The following is a 23,046-nucleotide window of genomic DNA, read 5'->3' on the forward strand; positions in this document are numbered from 1 at the left end:
TTAGATGCAACAAACAAAATATTCCCAGTATGATGCAACAATATTTTATTATTTTGAACAATATTGATGCTTAATTCATGAGAGAGAAGAAGAAAATAATTCACTCATATCAACAATTAAAAATCTTTATGTTTATTAAAAGATTTTAAATTTTAACTTCTAGTTTTGAGACCTAAATCTAACTTTGACAATTCAAATTATAATATGACATTTACTTAATTTTCAAAAAATAATTTCTAAGCTAATAAAATCCTTATTTACGACATTTATTTAGAACTTAGAAAAATCTTTTTAATAAATCCAAAATAAGATTTTGGATGTTACAGCTGGTTCTAAGAATATTAAAGTCCTCACCTATCAAAGTTGATAGAGAGTTCTGCTTGCATGCTCTCACTAGTTCAGTCAAGAATGCATCTTTGTGATCATCTTGAGCTAGTCCATAATCCCTTCTACAATTACAGATAGCTCTAACGAGGCATCCCTACATCCTAACAACAATCCACCTGATCTCCCTTTTGGTGGTAGAAAAATACATAACACTATAACAGTGCAAAACTAGCTCTTAGTTAAGAACTCGTTTTGATGCATATGTATTTATGTTAATTCTTGCGAAGTAGATCGAAGTAAAAATTAATATAAATTTTATCTCAAACTATTCAACCATATATAGATTAAGACAGATATAGCGACTATTTTAAAGCATAAATGTGTCATCACATGCAAAATTGAAAGGGAAACAGAGTTTAACCATTTTCTATATTAATTTTGGTGCTTGATGACCATCACAATCTTTTGAACTAACTAGTTTGCTTAGGGAGTGTTTGTTTGAGATTATAATCTGACTGGATCATATACTCTAACATTTCTAAATAACACTTAGTTCAAATTTTTAGATTATTTAATCAAGTCAAAATATAATTCCACAAACAAACCCTTAGTATTTGATTTACAGGTTCATAACTTCGACAATTCATATAATCATGCACCGTCGTAATGCACAAATATTGTGGTAGTATGTATATTAAGGGACTGATTGGTTGGATACAGAACCAATTATCCAGGCTAAGCATATGCAAATCCATACTTTTGGTGTCCTATACTGATCTACTGTATAACATATGACTATGACCTGACTCCAGATAAACGAAACCCACGTCCATTTTCTCGGGGCTAGGCTACTGCGAGCGCGCTCAGAGCAGGAGCAACAACTAAGGGTCTGTTTGGTTGAGCTGTGGCTTTGAAAAAAGCTGTTGTGGGCTGTGAGCTGTGAAAAAGGCTGTTGCGGGTGTGAGCTGTTAGAAAGCTAAAAACCGTTTGGTGAAAACCACTAAAAGCCGTTAAAAGTTCTTCGATATATGTTTTTACAGTTACATCGGAAAGCCACTAAAAGTAGATCTAGTGGTGCTTTAAGTTTTGAATTGCGAGAAAGTCAGCTTTTAGATTAAGCTGCATTCTGAATCCGACCCTTTGGTTTGACTTTTGGTTTTTAGAGGGCAAAAACCAAAGTTAAAAAGCCAAACCAAACACACAAGCTCAGGAAGCAAGTATTTGTATAAAGTAACCAAACATCTTTTTAATATAAACCACATGTTAGCTAGACAACTGCCCGGATGCACCAAGCCGCCAGCTCGCGCAACGCAACCCATATGACAGACGGAAGAGCAGGGTGCTCTTCAACTCTCTTTCTTTTTGCAGCGCAGGACAGGAAACCGCATCTCCCGTTCCCGGCCGTTTATTATTAGCTGAGCTCGTGCCTCGTACACGAGGCCGGCCCTCTCGCTCTCGGTGCGTGCGTGGCTGAGCCGCTGAGAGGCAATACGCGGTGCGTGGGGTGTGGGGAGCGAGGCGGCGGCGACGAGGGTTTTGCTGCTCCGCACACCGCGCGCAGCGGCGACGCGACCGCAGCTCGTCGCCGCCCCGGTTCGAGGAGGAGGAGGAGGAGCCGGCTGAGGCGCCTGTGGTGGCTGCTGCGGCGGGAGCGGGAGCGCCATGAGGGGCGGCGGCGGGAGGCAGCCTTCCTATGCGGCGTCGGACGGGGCGGATGCGGATGCGGCGGCGGTCCCGGCTGCTTCCAGGAAGATGGTGCAGAGCCTCAAGGGGATCCTGGCCGACCGCTCGGAGGGCGAGATCTACGCCACCCTCTGCGACTGCGGCATGGACCCCGACATAGCCGTAGAGAGGCTCATCTCCCAGGGTAAGGGTATATACACGCTGCCTGTCTCTCTCTCCTCGCTCTAGCTCTGTCCTCGCGGGCTCCAACTGTTTAGTGTGGACGTTGTCGTGCGATGCCCGTTAGGGTTTGATTTTCCCCACCTTAGCACGGTGATTTGGCGCCGCGCTGATATGCGCGGTCTGTGTCGTATAAGTCGTAACCCCCATTTTGGACGGTTGCTGTTGAATTGCTTGCCAATCCGGTCTGGTTCTGCGGATGCTGTACGTTGTGACTTGTATTTGCTTGCCAGTTTTAGGTTCAACGTGGCTGTGAAGCATGGTGGGTAGTTTTAAACTTTTTAATTCAGACTAGTTAGTTGCCCGTATATTGCTACGGTAGACTTTGTTCAAATGAGATATTTATTCAAACCTGATTATGTTTTTTATTTTCAATTTATTAGTATACCTATATGTTTACTATATCTCTCATTTGTATAGCACAAAACAGTTGTGAGCTGAAGTGGTTAAAGTTTCTTGCCTTGCATCAAGAAGTGCAGGGTTCAAACCTCTTCCATGGGGGACGATGCGTGAAAAATTCACACTTAAATATAGTAGAGAAGAGATAGAGATGAGAGAACACTTTTTTCTCAACGAGCAACTTTTTTTGTGCATTTACGGATGTGTTTTTTGCAACAGATTGTGCCACCCATATGGTGTAATAATAGAGATGAAGAGGGGGGGGGGGGGGGGGGGTCATTTCCCTACATAAGTCCTGATTACTATTCCATTGTAATTCAGCTGTGTTGCAGGATCATGATACCTGGTCCATATGTTGGATTGAATATCATATAGACTGAAACTGTTGCGCCTAGCATAAACATGCCTTTGTCTTCAGCATTAGGAGTTTAGGACGTGTTTAAGCTCACTCATGTATTGCTTACCATTTTCTTGTTACTGGGTTTGCTCTGTTTATAACTTGGCATAGACACATTATCTATTTTCTTAAAAAACTCGTCCGGGAGAGAAAGACCGCCCTTCCGGTATTATATTAAGAAGAGACCGAAACATGGCCCCGGCCGAGAAAACCCTCGAACCCTGGCCCCCCATCACCAACGGGCCGATCAACTGCCCACGCTGCAACGGCCCAGCCAAAGGGTGGCGTGCAAGATTCCGTTCCCCGAGAGCGGGCGGGGCACAACGAGGAGATTTTTTTTAACCAAGCCTGAAATTTGCCACCGAGGGGGATCGAATCCGGGACCTAGAGGTGCTACTCGAAAGCCTTAACCGTTACGCCAAAGGCCCTTTCGCCATTATCTATTTTCTTGTAAATTGATGTGTACCATGTAGCGAATATTTGTTGGAAAGTAGAACTTTCAGTAATTTCAGTGTAGGGTTGCTTGGGTGCCAGTTACCAAAGGTTGTTTCAAAGTTATGAAAGCCTTCCATTAGTCCTTCTCATTCATTTTTTTTGTGTTTGGTCCTATTCTAAAGCACCATCTAACCCTTGCTTACCCATCTGATATTTTCTCTGCTGGAAATAAATCACTACTTTTATGGCTTATGTATTCCTAATAAATGAAGCATAGGATAGCATCTCTAGATCATTGGAGATCTTAAATGTTTGCTTATGATTTTCTCTGGCGGGGATTGCTTATGATTAATCTAACTTTATTTTTTATTCTTGTCTATCCAGATACTTTTCATGAGGTGAGAAGAAAGCGGGATAAGAAAAAGGAGGTTAGTAGATGCATGAATTCCTTATGTCCCCAGGTTTTCTATAGGTTCATTATTTGCTTTTTATTCTTCGATTTTTGTTTGAGAGTTTCTTTTTTACTGCAATGTGAGTATAGGGTCATTGATTATGCACACTTGCATTGATTATAGGTTTAGTGTTAGCTTTTCTTTCCTGAGTTTTTCCTTTTTATCGCAATTTGAGTTTAAGGTTATTGATTGTGCAATTTTGCACTGAATAATAGGCTTCAGTTCTTACCATGCGATGGACTGGCTGATATGTCATGTTGCTGTATGGTGCCATTCTTTCTTGATGAAGAATCAGCATACTACTGTTAACTGAGCAGTTGCATTCCATTGTACTTGCTTTCAAATAGATTCATGCACTGATATGCCTTTCTTTGGGTACTATGTTATTACACTCAAAGACCCTTTTCTGTGATCTTTGATGCATAGTGGCATTTTGATCTGAGTCAATCCATGTCTCCAGGTTTTCTATTATTCCCCTTACAAACTCTCTTATTTGTAGACTAAAGTTAATCAGGAAACAAGGCCTCGTCCATTCCAGAAATCTATATATGGAGGATATAAGGCTGGTTCAGATCGAAGTGGGAGAGGTGCCATTCTGCATTGCCATTTTGTAGTTTTGTGTTATAACAATGTATGATTTGTAGCTTCCTTAGTCTAACCGGTGCTCTCACTTTACTGTTTCCCTCTTCATGTCAGCAAACTCTATAGGCGGTTTCAAAGGCCCTGCCAAAAAAGAACCAGAGTTACATGCTTCAATAAACTCGTCAGCCTTAGATGTCAACACAAGTGCCACTTCAGAAACATTTTCTGCTACTGGGTATGTGCTACTTATTGGTTCCATATCGGATTTTTAGCTATATATTGATTGTTTTGTTAATGTTTACCATTTTCATCGTTTCAAGTCAATGTCTTCTCTCATATCTCACTGTTGCCCTTTTCTTCATTTGTTTCTCTCTTGTGCTTGTAACTCGTTTTGGGTTTCATAGCTAGTCTTATCTAACTTACTCCAGACTGGTATTGTAGTCATTGAAATTGTTGCATTAGTTTTAGTTATTCCCTCGTACTTATTTACTAGTTAGTTACCCGTACATTGCCACAACTTCTATATATCTTATATGTAGACCTTGTATATAACTATATATACAACATCTATTCATTTGTATAACACAAATGAACTTCTGACTTCGGCTGCAGTGGTAGAGACACAACTCTCATAGTGACTGGTCGCGGGTTTGAATCTCCCACCCCGTCCCTTTTTTGCTATTTGACGCGGGACGCGGGGCCTGCAGGGCAGTCAGCCTCACGCGCAGGCGTGCGGGACGCACAGATGGGAATGGATGGGCGACACGGGGCCCTCAGGGCAGTCGGCCTCACTCGCAGGCACGCGGGGCACACGAGCGGGTGCGGATGGGAGACGAACGAAGGAAGAAACTCACATTTAGATCTTTGATCTTGATGGCTATAGTCATGAAAGGGCCTCCAGCTGAATTGGTTAAATGATCTTAGCGCTCTTCAGGTCCTGTATGGATGAGGTAGGGGTTCGGGAGTTTTCTCGACCTGCATGAGAAGGTCCTATCTTTATAACAATATTCAGGGGATGTCTCACCTCCGCAGGTCAAATAACATTCTTCATTTTCTGATTTAACTTCTGTGGGAGCAAATTTTGGGCTGGGGTTAAAAAAACCTTCCCACACAAAAGCTTGTGTCTAATGCCTGATCCTGGTCGTGATCGTTCTCACATGGGCTACAACCCGTGTGTTTGGTTGCATGTGGTGCTTGCATCGTGGGTTGCAATGAGCTGGTGTTTGGTTGTTGTCAACCAGGCTCTACTCGTGCGAGGTGTGTGTTTGGTTACCTGCGTGCAGATGTGGAGCCAGGCTCACATGATACTCAAAGCACCCTGGGCCAGGCTCTGTAGGCGCGAGCAAATTGGTCGCATCTCTGGAGCCAGGCTCCCGCCGGCCTAGCTCATGCAGCCAGGCTACGAAGAGAAGCCAACCAAACATGCCCATATCGTCGTGTATTGCCATATTGGTGAGGCAGAGGTTCGGGGGGTTTTCTCGACTTGCTTGAAAAGGTCTTCTCTTCATAACAATGCCTAGGGTCCGTCTCCCCCCTAGGTCGAGTTTTTTAATGGCTATAACCCATAGCGTTCTCTTTATGAGACACATGTTCAAAGGTGGATACCACAGATCATATAAGTCAAATGTAGGTCCTACAGAGCAGTTTGGACTGTGGAGTAGTTTTTGATAAACCAGAACATAATTGTTGTTTTTACTTGTCATCCTAGATAGCATGCAATTGAAGCATTTAATCTATCACGCGAAAATTACAGTAGTAATTCTATCGCTAAACTTGGGTTAAGTGCCATTATATATTTTTTCTTATGTTTCACTAACATGAAGGGTAGACCTAGTGCAGTGGTGACAGCTATCTTGCCGAGTCACCAGGTCACGGGTTTGAAGCAGCCTCTCCATATTTACAGGGGAAAGGTTTGCCTCGGTTTATCCCTTCCCTAGGCCCCACTCATGTGGGAGCTTCCGGCACTGGGTCTGCCCCTTTATGTTTCACTACCATAATGCTAGAGAAGGGAATGGTAGAAAAAGTTTATTGTGATATTGTTCTGATGTCCTTCTCTACAAGTAACTTGTTACGGCATTGAAGGACCTGATACTTTCTAGCTTGAATATTATGAAGGGATCATCTTTTGCAGTCTCAGAGTTTCATATACTTTGTTTTCTTCATTTTTGCATCATCTGTGATTCTGTTCTGTATTTTTGCACTGTTTATATTATTCACTAACCATTTTCCAGGGCAAACTGCCACTCTCTTTAACTTTGACAATGTATAGCTTCGCTCATGCAAATTAAATATGTTCACTTCATCTGGTAATTTGTAAATGTAGCTTCAAGGTTTCCTAGGCAGGCTTCCTAATTTTTTTAGGCTTATTATGTTTGCAGCAATGTTGCCCAGGCTGATGCTAAGAACACTTTCCAGCCTCCATCTCAAGTGAAACATGGTTGGGGTGGTGTTCCAGGTCGCCCTTCCATGGCTGAAATAGTGAAGATGGGCCGGCCTCAAGCTAAAGTTGGGAGCAGATCTGTTGCAAGTAGCATTGTCATGCCAGCTATTGGTGATTCAGCCATTCCCAATACACCAAATCTTGCGCCCAATGAATACAACCAAACTGTATTTGCATCAGAAGTAGGCCATGGTGCAGCAGATAAATTGCCAAATGTTGCCGATGAGGTGCACTCTGTATCTAAAGATGCTTCCTCACTTGATATGTTACCTTCAGCAGAGGGAACAGATGTTGAAGCCCCTTCCATGAGTGCTAACATGCAAGGTTCATCAACGCCAGATGCCAATGAAGATGACGTTGAAAAAGACACAAATTTGGAAGAGGGCAATACAGAAAGCTTGACGACTCCTGGACAAGTTTCTGCTTCTGGTAAAGGTATACATTCAGAATATACTGAACTTGTCAGTCATCTGGATGAAGGCTCGATGGAGAAAACAGATGACTTTCAGCTCGATGCTCTTTCATTTGAACACAATCTAAGTAAGGCAAAATAAGCATTGTTTGTCTTCCCTGTATTTCTGCATGTTGTTGTTCAACCTATATGATTCTGATGACCCTACTTACTAATAAGTAAATTAAGTTGTAAGTGCTTTAGTTTACTTATTATGTGGATCTTTTTTTTGTTTCCCTATGTGGCTATCACATATTCACATCCCTATGTGGTCCTCACACATTCACACTCCTATGTGGTCCTTACACATTCACACCCCTATGGCCCTATGTGCCATCACACATTCATAGTTGTTTCAAGTCGTCCGATTAATCGTGTCGCTTCGTCCAAGTCTGTTTGGACCAATCACGATTAATTGTCCAAGTCGTCCAACTAGTCGTAATTAATTGCCCAAGTCGGTAGGCCAGAACGACTAGCAAGTTGCCCGACTTGAAAACAATACCTATGTGGACATCACACATCCATACCCCTATGTGGCTATCACACATTCACACCACAATGTGGCCACCCTTTTACTATTTTACCTGTTACCTATTGTGCCCATTTTAACTAAGATGGGATGATGGGACATCTATTGTGTTTTGGTGTGAGATGAGGTTCCTGGAGGCATTCATCAAGTTTCTCATTTTGTATTACCGTTTACCTATTTGATAGCAGATCTGAATGGAGATGTGTCTACAACGACAACACAATTTGATCATTTGACTCTGCTTGATGGACCAAAATTGTCTGATGAGAATCCGGCTGTAATAATCCCTGGCCATCTTCAGGTTTCAAACGCTGATTGTGCGCACTTGACATTTGGTAGTTTTGTGTATGGAACACTTGATGCGTCCTTGACAACAAAACCTCTTGAGAGTCATGGGGATATCGTAACAATTCCTGACGATGATTATGACCAATCAGAGGGCAGGCATGTTCCTTCTTTTTCTTTTATTTTATGCACTCTATTTTTATCATGTATCTCTTATAAACCCTTTATCTTCAGAATCCATGACGATGAAAGCAAGGTAACATTAGCGCCTGCTGCTAATGAATATGTTACTTCTACGTCAAACAGCAATGTAGAGAATCTTGATATTACATCAGTACAGCAATCTGAAGTCACTAGATCCAATTTCCTGGATGTCACGAGCAATACGGAATACAACCTATCATCACCCCCAGATTATGCAACTTCAAGTGCAGCGCTGCAAGATTCTACTTCACAGAGTTATCTACAGGAAAATCGACAATTCCAGAGCATTTCTCCTCTCCCAAGCTTCATGGTACAATACCCATGTGTCATCCTAATTCCAATTGCAGTGATATATTGCGAATTTCTATGCAATTGTGTATATGCAAATTAAGCTGCAGTTGCTATTTTGTTTATATAGTTTGACATAGCTCGCTTATTTTACTATTTGAAGGCACATTGGCTCTTTGAAAAAAAAGAAAACTGTATCTAATTTCCCCTTTTGCAGTTCATGTGCTATTATTATTGTTATTTTACTTTGCATTAATGTTCTTTACTTACGGCTGTTTAATTTTTGTCTGTCTGCAATTAACAGCTGTTTGATTGTTGTGTATGTCCAACTAACAGCTGCTTTATTATTGTGTGTGTCTGCAACTAACAGCTGCTTTATTATTGTGTGTGTCTGCAGCAAATACAAAATGGTCTCATGTCACCAGCAATTCCACCATTGCGCGAATTTGATCCAGCATTCTCACTATTGCTCACTAATCCTCCTATTATGCATGGTACAACGTCATCATCCATGAGCAGTGCAACTGTTTCTACGCAGCCCCAAGAGGTATGAACATTCCACTGAATCATGCAATTTCAACTCCGTCTGTGCTTTTCAGTGAAACAACAATGTATTTCTCCCTTTCTTGCCAACTTCTGTCTTGTTACTTGTTAGTTATGTTGCCTATAAGTACTTGATGTTGCTAGGTAATCTGATCTGCTATGATTACGGTCTTGAAAGGGCAGCATATATTTCATTTGTTGTTGACAAACTAAATGTCATAAATGAGGCTCATGTTTGCTTTAGACAACGAGCCTTTTTATCTTGTTGTATAGGTTGTCAATAGTCCTAAGATTTGCATATGTGGAACATCTGCAGTTTATGGTGAAATACGAGGATACGATGCATACTATTTTGTTATGTTTCTAGCTGACCGATTATTTTCTAATATTTGAACTTGTTAGAATACCGGATTAGGGTTTGGGGTTTTTCCCGTGTAATTACTGTCTCACCCCTCTGTAATGGGTCTGGCCCAGTTTACTCAAGTCTATTAATAGATCACCCAACCCCTGTTAGGGTTAGGGTTTCCAATAGAACTTACCATCGTACATGTAAAAGATAAGTGTTAAGAATGTGGAACCTGCTAGAATGACAAACTTCCTTTGCAGTTTTTGGTGAAAGATGAGGAAGCGATGCATAAGATTTTTTGTTAGCTTGCTATTTGTTTGTGATTATTTGTAATTTATCATGCTACATGTAAATGATGAATGTTATGCTCATGAAATTTTCAAAAATGGTATAGTTCTTTTTCTTAACCTGCTAGATTGTGATTTGGTTTATGCTAACTGCACCATGTCATTATGAGCAAGCTGGGTAGTAAACTAGCAGTCTTCAAATGTGATTTATATTTGGACAAATCCTTATAATGAACCCGGCTACATTGTACTTTTTTAGTCTCCTATTATTGTGGAAACTGGAACTACCACGGTCTCCAGTTTGAACTTTGGAGGGACTTGAGTTTCATCTTTATGCATCTGTTGTGTTTTCTCTGATTTCCATCTCTGTTTTTTTAAAAGAAGATTTCGTAGGGTTAAAATTTCCATTCGGTAACACTATTGTTTACACTACTACACTTATGTTAATTCCAGTGATGATTCTGCTACTGACTGCTTTAGTGATTGGTCCCTGCAAGTTGTGCCAAAACGTTACTTACACCTTATTTTCCATTTAAAACTTGTAGTTAGTTGTCTTTGCCTAATGGACATATTCATGTAGTTTTCCTAGTTTATATTTTTCTTGGATCTGATGTATACATGGCACAATTCTTGTTGTGTGTTTGATTCTCGCAGAATGCCAATCCAGTTGGTTTACCCAACCCTCAATTGACTCAATCTCAGCCAAGCACCAGCATTGCTCCAGGGCCTCCACTCCCTCAGCATCTTCTTCATCCCTATGCTCAAACAACCCTTCCTCTTGGATACGCAAGCATGATTGGCTATCCATCTCTTCCACCAAGCTATGCATATCTCCCACCTGCTGCTTTTCAGCAACCATACATGAACAGTGGCATGTTCCTCCACCAAGCAGCAGCAGCAGTTCCCAACTCAAGTGTGAAATACCCTCTGCCGCAGTACAAAAGCAACATTGCCCTTGCTAGCTTACCACAGCCAGGCTCTTTGCTCTCAAGCTATGTCGGGGGCTTTGGAACTGCAAACAACATGCCTGGAAATTTCCCTCTGAACCAAAGTACAACGTCGGCAACCGCAACTCTTGGGTTTGATGGAACGGTCCCGTCACATTTGGAAGATGGAAACCAGTTTGTTTGTCTTCAGCAGGTAAACTACATGGCGCCTGCGCTTTCCGTACGAGGCTGGCGAATTGTATGATCACTAACTTTCTGTCTGCTGCCGACAGAACGAGAACCCTGCAATGTGGATGCATGGAGCTGGTTCACGAGGGATGCCCCCACTTGCAGCCAGTACCATGTATGGCTATCAAGGGCAGAGTCATCAGACCGGCCTTCGGCAGGGCCAGCTACCTTCACAATATGGCTCTGCTCTAGGGCAGTCACAGCCGGGCCTGGGCCCCGAACACCGAAATCCTAGCGATAGTAACCTAAGTGGTGCTGCTCAGGCTAACCAGATGTGGCCAAACAGCTACTGATCCACCCGACCACCCCCCTTATCAACATCTGTGGAAGACGGTCTTGTTGTTGTGTGCGCAAACGCCAGAGGCCATGCAAATGCCTGTGGCCTGATCCAGGCACGCGGATACCAGCTGCGTGTGCATGAGTTACTGTCGTGACATTTTGAGAGGCGCAAGAGATATATGTTGGAGCATGTTCCACCTGTAGGGTTTGTAGGATATGGCCAAAAATGTAGCTGGATCTGTTCATTCAAATTCTGATAGGGAAAGGGCCGGTCGTTTTTCGTTCTATTTCCCCCCTTTTTTTGTCGTTTGCATATCTTGTGACAATAAAACCGGAATATCTAACACATCAGCACCATTAGTTCCCCGAGGGGAGTGAAAGATAGTCTGTTGTCTTTGCATCACCAGTATTGCGCCTGCCTCGCTTAAATTTTATGATTGAGATGGTTATTTGATGGATGAGAATTTCCCAACCTGTGCCTTGTCTGATGAGATGTATCGTTGTATTTGAACATTGAATGCATAAAAAAGAGAGATTGCAGCACACATTTGCCAGCCAAATGTTGATTATTCGCTGAAGTATGTAAATAGCTCTCATTATATTGATTGATTTGGTCAAATTGTTTGGTTATCTTGCAAATATTACAGTGGCTCAGTGTTATAAAAAAAATTAAGGCTAGTTTGGAAACCATATTTTTAAGTGATTCTTATTTTTCCTTTCCAAGGAAAAATGAACTAATTTCTTTTTAAAAAATAAAAATTCCTTAGAAAAATGATGTTACCAAATAGCCCTAAAAAGAGATTATGACACGATTTTTAAGAGCATCTCGAAAAGAGCGCTAAAATAATCTTTACTCTGCAGGGCTACATTTCATGTTCTGCCATCAATCACAGTTCTGTCATTCACATTCCTTATTCTATCTTTTTTATTCATCCCTCCCCGCACAACCCATTTTCATGTTCTACCACCATACTCTGATATGTCATTCTCATTCCTTGTCATGTCTTTCCCGTTTCTCTCTTCCCGCAAAGCTCATTCTCATTTCCCTGTAAAACCCACATCTAGCTAAAAAATTAAAAAAATAAACATGGTCCCAAGGGGATTCAAACCCGTGACCGCAAATACGAGCAGTAGCTACCGCTACACCACATGTGTGTTTATGTCTATATTTATGACAGTAAAAATATATATTACATCTCTCAAGCTCAGCTGCTACTCTTGCACAATGCGTAGTAGTAGATAAGTATCACCGAGATTCTTTAATTATATGTTTGGATGGAGGGACTAGTATTTAAAGAAGAGCCTTGCATGCAATTTCTTTTGTTTGATTAATGTTGTCAACTTAAATTCCTTTTTTTTTTGAATGTGTGACATTTATTCTTCGTAATATTTTTTTCCATGAATCTGACTTGTGAGTCATTTTCATAAACCAACGTCAAGAATGAATCCATGTTTCATACTTGGAAACCCCGAACAAACACCACTAGCAGGAGACGCTCGTGTTGTCGTCACTCATTGATGATGAGAAGAAGCTTGACGACTACTAGTTCGACCTCTAAAAGTAGTCCTACGTGGCCGCATGCATCGCTGTGTACGACAAGCTCCGGCGCCATTGCCGCTTGGATGCGGTTCAGAGCGGCTGTACCGCACTGTCTATCGTCAAGCAGGGGACCTCATGGTCGTCGCCAACGTCGGCGACTCTTGGGTTGTTCTGAGCACTGCATCAGATGACGACGTCATCACGCTGTCCAGCTCATCGTCCACCTAAAGCCCAACCTGCCACGTAAGTCGCTACTGACCGGCCATGAATTCTTGTGCACTGGGACGACGACCGTTGCTGACGTTGTGAGTGTTCTCGAACATGGTGTATGTAGAGGAGTAGTGTATCCGTGGTGCAACGGATAGGTGTACTACCTCGCTAATGAGCTCGGGGCGTACTTTTTCTGGCAGCCCAGCCAAGAGTCATTGATACTCGCTATGTCGCGCGCGTTCGACGACTACTATATCAAGGATTGTGGCATCATCTCGGCGCCGGAGGTGACGCAGAGGAGAACCGACAGCAATGACCAGCTCATCATCCTCGCCATCGTCGATGTAGCTTTTGTGTCGGTCTGTCTTTAATTATCTTCACAAACACACACATTTGTCTTTTTTATTTAAGCAAGCGTGTATGGTGGTGCATGCTTGATGACTGATGATGTACGAGGGAACTTCTTCCGGTAGGTGTGAGACGTGTTGTTCAATGATGAGACAGTGGCATATATCGAAGTCTGCATGATACTGATGGTTGCAATGTAGTGGTGAAATGACTAGATTAAAATAACAAAATTTATGTATGGACATGATCACAAATAGATTATGAAATCTTTTCTTATAACAGTACAACACATATTTTATATATAAATTATCGTATTATTATATGTTTCCGTTGTAATGCACGGGCACTCACATAGTATATGATTATGTATAGTATTTAATTACAATTTGGATTGCACGACGCTGGATGGAACAGGGGTATCATGGTACATCCTTTTCAGGGCAAAGAACGCGGACAGACGTTGGGCAACAAGCCATGGCTGTCCTGTACTCCTGTCACAGGCGGAAGCCGAAACGCAGGAAGAAGAAGCAGAGCGTGGCGAGGACGACGGCGGACTCTATCACCCACAGCAGATGGAAGACGACGCTCTCGTACAGGCGGCGGAGGAAGACGACGCGCGGCAGGCCGGCGGCGGCGGCCCCGTGCCCGTGCCTCCCCCGGGCCCCGGCGCAGCGCGGCGGACAGCGCGCGAACGCGCAGCGCCCACCGCGGCGACTGCTGCTGTCTGCGCGCGCCCGGTGTCCCGGCGATCGTCGCCATCCTGTTCCGCAGCCACTCCCGCTTCCTCCCGCCGGCCATCGGTTGGTGGCGCGATCGATGGACCAGCTGGTGGTGCTGCCGCCGAGAATCAGGCTCTCTTCTTCTTCGACCGGATCCTGTCCTTGATCAAATGCTTGCTAGGCGAGGCGAGGGGAGTCTACTTATGTTCGTAGCTTTTTATGTTGGACAGTTGGAGGGAGGTCGGATCGTGACGCGTTCTTGCAGCCGCGTGTTGACGAATCGTTGGAGCGTGAACTTCAACATGTCCTTAGATATCATATTGGAGTGGTTGAGATCAGGCGGCAACCGGCAAATGATGTCGCCCGAACAGGTCGAGTACTCGAGTCGAACTATAACATGGGCTGATGGGGCAGTGCTAAAGAGACCGGCAGTTTCCTGGGAAGATGGCACGCTGCGCTGACGACGGCGCGAGCTTGGCTTTATGCGGTTGACCTCATGGCCTCATGGAGCAAGAACAAGGATAGTGGCCTAGTGGGGTAGTGCTAGGAATTGAGCCTGGCTAGATCTAGTATATTATGCTTCGGATCAAACGGACTTGAACCAAAAAGGTCCAAAATATTTTTGGGTCCTGTCGTAACAGTCTAAAGAGTAGAAACAATAGTCCAGTCTGATCCTAAAGCACGCCGTATTTTTTTGGCCCGTGTCGATCTAAGCTCGGCCCCATATATTTGAACTACATAAAATTCAAATAGTACAATCAAATAAAGTTCATGGCTTACTACATTAAAGATATTAAACAATGCTAACATCATTTAACCACATAAAGTTCAATATTACAACAATATAAAGTCTATAGCTTACTAAATTAAAGAAATTAAATAATATGAGTTTCATTGAACCATACCAGGGCCCGACCAGCATTTGAGGCCCAGACTAGGCTCGCTTTTGTGTCGTGCTAGCTTGACTCATATTATTTCGTGTCGAACCGTGCTTTGGGATTATGTTTTAAGGTCGTGCTCGTGACGCCCCCAAAAGACCCGGTCCATATCGCTAAGTGGGGGTGACACATTCGGCGAGAGTTGTCGTGGACTTACGGGAGGGCTGTATCCTGCATGTACAAACACATGAGACTCCTTAAATTTAGAAAGAATGATTAACAATAAAAACTACACTTTCCTCATGTGCCACATGTATATTAGGCCCGATTTATAACGCCATCAAAATATAAATTTGGACTAACATTGTCTACAATAGACTAACATAGCACACTAAAAGCACCCGATTTATAATGCCACATATTTGATAATTAACAAAATTATTTGGACTAATATTATTTGCTGATGTTTTTGATATAATCCAAACGATGCACATGTGGATTTAGACTGAGGCAAAGTTGTAATCTAGATGATCAATAACTCAAGCAAGCAAGACATTGTAAGATATGTTAAAGACCTACTAACACATCTAAGAGTCCAAGAAACAATGAGGAAAAGTCTTGGATGGACACACGAGCAAAAGAAGAACATGTGTTTCTCGATAGCACGAGACATGGTCAATGTCAAACTGAACACTACATCAGACAATGCAACACCGTGTCAAAGAAGAGCAACTGCGACAATGGGCATGAGACACTTAGGTATCTTGTGTATTTTGGTTGTGTGTTTTATCGTCATTGCTTAGTTGTTATTTTGAAACCTAGGTTGCATAATTCTTTGCGGTAGAGAGTGCAACGTGGTCAAAATCGTAACTACATATATAGATAGTGTTGGTCACTTGTTCTTAAATGTTGTGAATCAAGAACAAGGCAACACAATTATTAATTATTAGGGACCTTCGTCTTCCGAAGCATTATCTCCCCATGTATATAATGATCATCAGACGAAGGTCATAAAGGACATGCCTTCATCATTCAATATGTAAACAAGAATGTAAAAAGACGAAGACAGTAAGTATATCTTATTAATTCATTCATATTTGCATTCTATAAAACATGTATGAATATCAACAGAATTCATATTACATTGATACCTTCGGCTTGTTCGAAGGTGAAGACGCGAGAGAATGATTACGATTCAGCGGGAACAGTACGGTTCTACTGTTCATCTATTTATAGGCAGAGGACGCAACCCGTGTAAAAGTACATTCATGTCCCCAATATTGACTTATGATCATAATACAAGTCATTAAGGACTAAGTAGTCTTTTTCCCTTCGGTTAGCATCATCGTCATCATACTTCATCTCCGTTGTGAGCCGAAGCTGTCAATCTGGCAATAGCTTCGGTGTTTATTCTTATCATCTTTAGATCTGTCTTCATCTCGTATGCCTTCAACATGAGGAAGAGACTTGCATCCTTGTCGGTGTTTTGGGTTCGACCGCACACCCAGGGTTGCCCCTCGAGGTGCGTTTTGGAGTAGGACAGTGTTACCGACTGTAGCTCGATGGTTCGCGCTAGATGCACGAGAGACAGTGGACAATTTTGTATAGGTTCAGGCCACTTTGAGATGCGTAATACCCTACGTCCTGGCGTGAATACTTTGAGTGGTGGGTTATAAGGAGGTTCTCTAGTATCGAGGATGTTAGAGAACTGAGTGGATGGCTAAGTAGTGAGATATATTTTGAGGGGATGCCCCCTAGGCCTTATATACTTGACCGTGGGGCGTTACATGTGGATATGATAACAGCGTGAGCCTAAGTAATAGTGAACCGACTGAGCTTATCTTCCTATAATTCCGCCGACCTATCTCCGTTCAGTTTCGATGTATGAGGACACTGTGCGGGAAGGTCGGGTCACTGTTGCGGTTGCCCAAATTCATCGGGCCGTCTGGGCTTGCGTTGGTTCAATCTTGTGTCGCTCCACTTCACTAGGCGTCCCTCCCCAGGCCCACAAAGGAATGACCTCACGAATTATTAGGCCCAAGGCCTTTCGTGAGGTTTTTTAGCCTTCCAGTGGACCCAGGGGATATCTGTCCCCCACAAGCCCCCGATCTTTGGGTTGATTTTGAAATAATCGGCCTGAAGATCCTAGGTCCAGCTTGCGGTTTTTTATTTTGATAAGGAATGCCTTGAAAATAGGTCCGCCAAGCCATTGTTTCTGAATTCTGAGTGACTCGGTAGAAACGATCTTCTGTTGTTTTCTTCTGTCATTATTCATCAGCCTTTGCTTTATTCCTCAGAAATCAGTGCTCTATCTCAGGTTTATGCTTTAGAGATCAGCATTCTGCTTTCTGGAATTCAGGCCCTGAGCTTCGAGTGGATTACTGAAAATAACCCACTCGAAGGTCTTCGTCTCAAGTCTTTTCAGAACTCATGCTTTAGAAGTCATCATTGTTTTATTTTTATTTCATGCTTTAGAAATCAGCATTTTGTCCTTTGGGGTTGATGATCTATTGGGTGCACCGAAGGTGCACCCAATGGGTGTAGCCCCCGAGCTTTGAGTGGATTACTTGAAAATAATCCACTCGAAGGTCTTCATCTCATGCTGTTTTTAGAAATCCTCCTTTCCTCTTCGTCGAATGCCTTAGAAATCAGCATTATATCATCAACTTTATGCTTTAGAGGTCAGCATACAATTTTGCCTTTGAGATCGAGCACGCGATCTGCCCATATCTTGTTAGGTTTGAAATTTATTTGATCTGCAACAGATTGGACGTTCGGTAGATGGCTCTTGGCTAGTCTTCATATCACTTCGTGCTTCAATGCTTCTGTTGATTAGACTTGTACCTCATCGGCTATATTTGGCTTTCCTCTGATCTCCGTTGATATCTTCCTTCTGTCTTGAGATATTCATTGCGTATACTGTATGGATGTGACTGCTTGGGAAAATCTATTGAAAATTCCTGGACGTCCCCCCCTAATGGGTGTGGGCAAGGGACGGCTTGGTGCACTAAGCGTTTAGCAAACTGCCCCTGAGTAGTAACTTGACGTGGCCGCGGGTGTAATCATATCGTCCAAGCAGTTGACTTGAGTCCCAATGGGTGTCGTGTTACGTGAAACGGCGCCAGCCGCCTGACTTGTTTGCAGACGATTTGAATTGCTTATTGAATATTTGCGACTGTTCAGTGACCGCAGTAGGAGATGAGCGGTTGCCTTCTTCTTCTATAAATAGAGCGCTTGTTTCACTGGTGTCTTCACACATCTCTCTACCGCTTGCTGCTTACTCTCTTCTCTTCTCTTCTACTCCACCATGGGCAAGAGCAAGAAAGGCGGAAGCTCCTCGCACCATTCTGGCGACAAGCGGAAGCGCGAGCCGACTCCTTCTTCGGAGGACTTCGGCGATTCCGAGTACTCAGAGGAGGAGTTCTCCTCCGAGTCCGAGGGATCACTGGTCCATGCCTCTCCCCCGGCATCGTCTGACGACTCAGACGATTCCCAGGGGATTGCTGCAGAAGTGTGGACCTACATCCGGGTCGTCGAGCGCACCGGGCTCGAGGGCTCGGATGAGTCGGAGGTTTCCTCGGACGAGGGGAACTCCTCTGACTCGTCCAAGGAGGGGAGCAACGGCGACGACGACGGTGAGGGCGACGGCGGCGACGGGGGCAACGACGATGTCGGTGGCGACGGCAGCAAGGGCGACGACAAGGGCGACGGCGACAGCGGCAACGACAAGGGCGGCAGTGGCAGCGGCAAGGCCAGTGGCTAGGTACCACTAGCTTAGATGTTAGTATAGTGGTAGAAGTAGTATTAGTAGAATAATGTAGTAGTAGTTAGTAGTATAGTGTAGTGAAATGTAATGTATTAGTGTAATGTACTGAACAGTGGGAAGAAGATCAACTCATAATGAGTTGGTTTTTAAGTTTTTGAAAATACTTCCCCTACTTATATAATGAAGAAGACTTCTCCTCGTTTTGTGTGCGGTTCTTGCTTTTCCACCGTTCATTTTGCAATCGGTCGATCGCTTGTGTTTGTGTTTAGGATAACCGCGTCCTTTTGAGCCTGCTCGGCGTTTTAGATATAACAACCCAGTGATTGCGGGTCATGTCGGCGTTTTAGAAGTAACGACCGAGTTACACCGAGCCATGTCGGTGTTTTAGAAATAACCGCCGAGTGAAGATTGGTGACGTTAGCGTTTTAGAAATAGCAGCTGAGTCATATCGAGCCACGTCGGCGTTTTAGAAGTAACAACCGAGTGAAGACCGGTGACGATAGCGTTTTGGAAGTAACAGCTGAGTTAAATCGAGCCACGTTGGCGTTTTAGAAGTAACAGTCGAGTGAAGACCAGTGACGATAGCGTTTTGGAAGTAACAGCTAAGTTAAATCGAGCCACGTCGGCGTTTTAGAAGTAACAACCGAGTGATGACTGGGCACTTTTAGAATCGGTGCCTGGCCCGGGAAAACCCCATTTGTACTGCGCCGTCGCACGCCTCTGCTTTCTGAGCCCCCTTTGCTCTTGGCGGATCTGTCGTGGGGTTATTGTGCCGACTGAGGATACCCACGAGTCCGTTATTTACATTCCTTTTCTCATCCGCGGCCTTGCTCTTCCTATTTCTCCTTTGTTTCACGGTCTCCTTGATTTCTACCATCTGAATCTGACTCATCTGAATCCCAACTCTATTCTGCAAGTTTCTGTTTTTGTTCATTTGTGCGAAGCCTACCTTGGAATTCTGCCGCATTTTGGCTTGTGGAAGTACTTATATCATTGTCGGTCTGGAATGGCCGGGGGCAGCACCAGCTCGTGGGTGGTGTGAGTTTGGAGATGCGCCGTGGGAGGAAGGCAGAGTATCTCGACCTCCCACTTAAGGACAACATCAAAGGATGGCACTTGGAGTGGTTTATTGTAGAGAATCATGGCAAGTCTCTCCCTCCTCGGTCAGGGAGACAACCGGATGTTTGTGCTCCAAGTTGGACTGAATCCCCCACAGACTTGGAGGTAGCCAAGGACAGGGTTCTACTTGCCGAAGTTGGTTTGTTGAAGGAGAGAGGTCTGACTGCCGAAGCTGTAGTTGCGGACTTTGTTTTTAAGAACATTCAGCCACTGAAGGACAGAGCATACCCGTCTTATTTGTATAGTGGTGTCACTGACTCAACCCGGGTTACCAACAAGAGGATTCCTGCTGTGGATTTGGTAAGCCGGCTGGAGATAATCCTTAGAGGCAAAGTGTCGAATATTGGTGCTCTTGTTGCATATTCTGCCTGGAATCTGCCACCTTCCAAGACTTTTTTCAGTTTTGTGTCCAATCCTCCTGCTAGCGACAGTGGCCTGGGTCTTAGAGTGCGACCCTTTCCCGAAGAAGTCGAGGCTCTGGTTGCTTCACTTGGTGTCACACCCGGTTTTAGAAGGCAAACCGAATGCGAACCATGTACGTGCCAGGATCAGCAATTCACGTACACAATAGTTACATAACATGGACATCATCACACAGTGCTCAAATAGTATTAGAAAGGGAAATAGTCGATTACATCATATGTCTGAGACATCCACATAGTCTTTACAATAAATCAAAGTGCGGAAAAGAAACATAGATAAACGCGGTCTTCACAGGCAGCCGACTGGGGGTTGCCGCTAACCCACGCCTAGAACTCGTCGTAGTCTTGGAACTCCTGGAAGTCTCCTTCCACGGCTTCATCTTCTCCTGAGCAGTGGTTGCAATGCTGACAACCTGGGGATGGGGGGGTTTGGTGTGTAGAGCAAGGGTGAGTACACATCAATATACTCAGCAAGTATCCTGTTTGGCTGTAATGGACTAGCTTTATATGGGGATAAGTCAAGCAGTTGCTTTTAGTTGGTCAGATTATTATTTACTAGTAGAAAGCCAGGTTTTAGCATTAACCCAAGTTATTAGCCCGATGTACCCTTTCCAAACGGAAAGAATACCACTTACCAGTACCATAGTCACAACCAGAACCATCCATCTCATTGCCACTTGTAAACCAAAATGTCTCTGATCAAGTACCACTAATCACTGGAGCTCCCTTGGCCGCTCATAACCGCGAGCACGGCTGATATATCAGTTTTCAAACACTCTGCAGAGGTTGTGCACTTTACCCACAAGTCGTGATCCCCTTTCTGCCCGGAGATCATGACTCTCCATTGATCACTACCAAGGTGACCCAGCAGGGCATCACTACGTAGCCTTTACAAAGATTCCCCGGGGCTGTAGCCGCCCGTTAGGTTTCCTAAATGCACCGCACTCCTCCCCAAGGGGCGAACCCAAACTTTGGCAGAGCGAGCCGCATACACCGAGCCCCATTGACGGCACAACGGCTAAGCGAACTACACCCCGGATCCTCTAATTATTCAGCTAAGGGCACCCCATTCCACCCTCATGGTTGCACTGTTTTCCCGGGCGGTCATCCAAAGAACAGGTCCTTACGGAGAGGCACTCGAGAAACCGCTCGAGCCCCCTTGAAGGCCACAAGTATAACATCATAATAAAAGAGGGGAAAACATCGTATCATTGATAAATCTCATCATGTTCATTGATTAGAGTTGAGCAATAGCATAAAGCTAAACAATAATAATCCAACCCAAATAGGTAAACAAGGACATGGATAACAAAAGCTAGTAAATCCTTAGGTATAAATGTGTAATGCGGGAGGTGAATTAAAGAATGAATAGGACAGAGATAGGTCAAGGGACACTTGCCTCCACCAACCGACTGCTGCTCAGGGGCTTCTCCTGCGAGTTCTTCGGGCTCTTCAACCAAATCGTTCTCTATGCGAGTACAAACATACATACATCCATCCATTGAAATTAGGAAACCAACAGTACACCATACAAGAGAACATGTAGATTAAACATGCATAGAATATGACATGCGATATTGCATTTACCATGGTTAGAAAGAAACGGGGAAAGGTCTCGCAGGGGTTAAAGCTTATGCTCGAGGCGCACTACGGGTAGACGAATAACTAAACGTTATGTGCTCTAATTCTACTTAGCTTCAATAATAAGGATTAGCTACATGCACTAATGGAGACGTGACCACTTTTAGTAGATTAATGTTAAATGAGGTAGACAATTAGCTATATAAATTAACCAACGTAACCAATTTCTAAATTGAGTCTCCTATTTTATTAACATGAACAATGTGATTAGCACGCATAAAATATAGGGGGGGTAGACGGGGACGTCTGGGGGGTAGACGAGGGCACGGCGAGCCGTGCCAAGGCACTGCGCATTACGCGAGCACGCGCGCAAGGCCGCACGCACGCGCCGCGAACTAGCCGTGCGCACGTCGGGGCCGCGCGCCACAAGCACGCTGGGCCGAGCTCGAGGCCGCGCTGGGACCGTCACAACGCGAGTAGGGCACGCCAGGGCGGGCGGGCGAGCACGGAGCACGGGCGGGGCGAGGCACGGGCGGGGCGGGGCACGGTCGGGGCCGGGGCGGCACGGCCGGGCGCGGCCGGGACGGGAGCTGGGCGCGGGGCGGCGCGGCCGGGACAGGGGCCGGACGGGGCGGCCGGGCGGCACGCACGGGGCGAGGGCGGCCGGGGCCGGGGCGGCGGCGCCATGGCCGGAGCCGAGGCGGGCGCGGCCGAGCCGGGGCGGGCGTGGGGCGGCCGAGCCGGGGCGGCGGCGGGCGCGGGGCGCCATGGTCGGGGACGGGGAGGGGGGGAAGAGGAGAGGGAGGGGGCTTACCGCACGGGGGAGGGCGGCAGCGGTTAGGGCAGGGGAGAGGGAGAGGGGGAGAGAGAATGACGGGCGGGGCCCACAGGGGAGGAGAGAGGAATTTTGGAGGAGGGGGAGGGGGCGGCTGGTCCAGATTGGGCCCAAATGGGGCGCGCGGGGGGGGGGGGGGGGGGGGCTGGGCCGGCCGGGGCGGCCCACGGCGCGGGGGAGGGAAAGGGGAGGGGGGGCGCGGCTGGGCCGGGCGCGAGGGGGAGGGGCGGCTGGGCCAAAATGGGAGGAGAGGGGGGGGAGAGAGAAGAAAAAGGTTTTCCTTTTTCTAAAATCTATTTTTCTCTGG

General features: G+C 44.9%; 1 protein-coding gene across 8 annotated transcripts; it reads left to right on the forward strand.

Moving 5' to 3' along the window:
* The first annotated feature begins 1,616 nt into the window (after positions 1-1,616).
* Positions 1,617-11,795, forward strand: LOC100280182 (Putative DUF1296 domain containing family protein). Of its 8 annotated transcripts, none has more exons than XM_008656629.3 (10): positions 1,617-2,194; positions 3,845-3,888; positions 4,412-4,499; positions 4,609-4,729; positions 6,873-7,474; positions 8,103-8,358; positions 8,434-8,713; positions 9,089-9,238; positions 10,522-11,007; positions 11,087-11,795. In XM_008656629.3, the coding sequence occupies exons 1-10, from the start codon at positions 1,990-1,992 to the stop codon at positions 11,333-11,335; spliced, it is 2,481 nt and encodes an 826-aa protein (XP_008654851.1). In that variant the 5' UTR covers positions 1,617-1,989; the 3' UTR covers positions 11,336-11,795.
* Positions 11,796-23,046: the final 11,251 nt, after the last annotated feature.

This window comes from Zea mays, chromosome 8 (assembly GCF_902167145.1).
Source record: "Zea mays cultivar B73 chromosome 8, Zm-B73-REFERENCE-NAM-5.0, whole genome shotgun sequence".
NCBI classification, from domain to species: Eukaryota; Viridiplantae; Streptophyta; class Magnoliopsida; order Poales; family Poaceae; genus Zea; species Zea mays.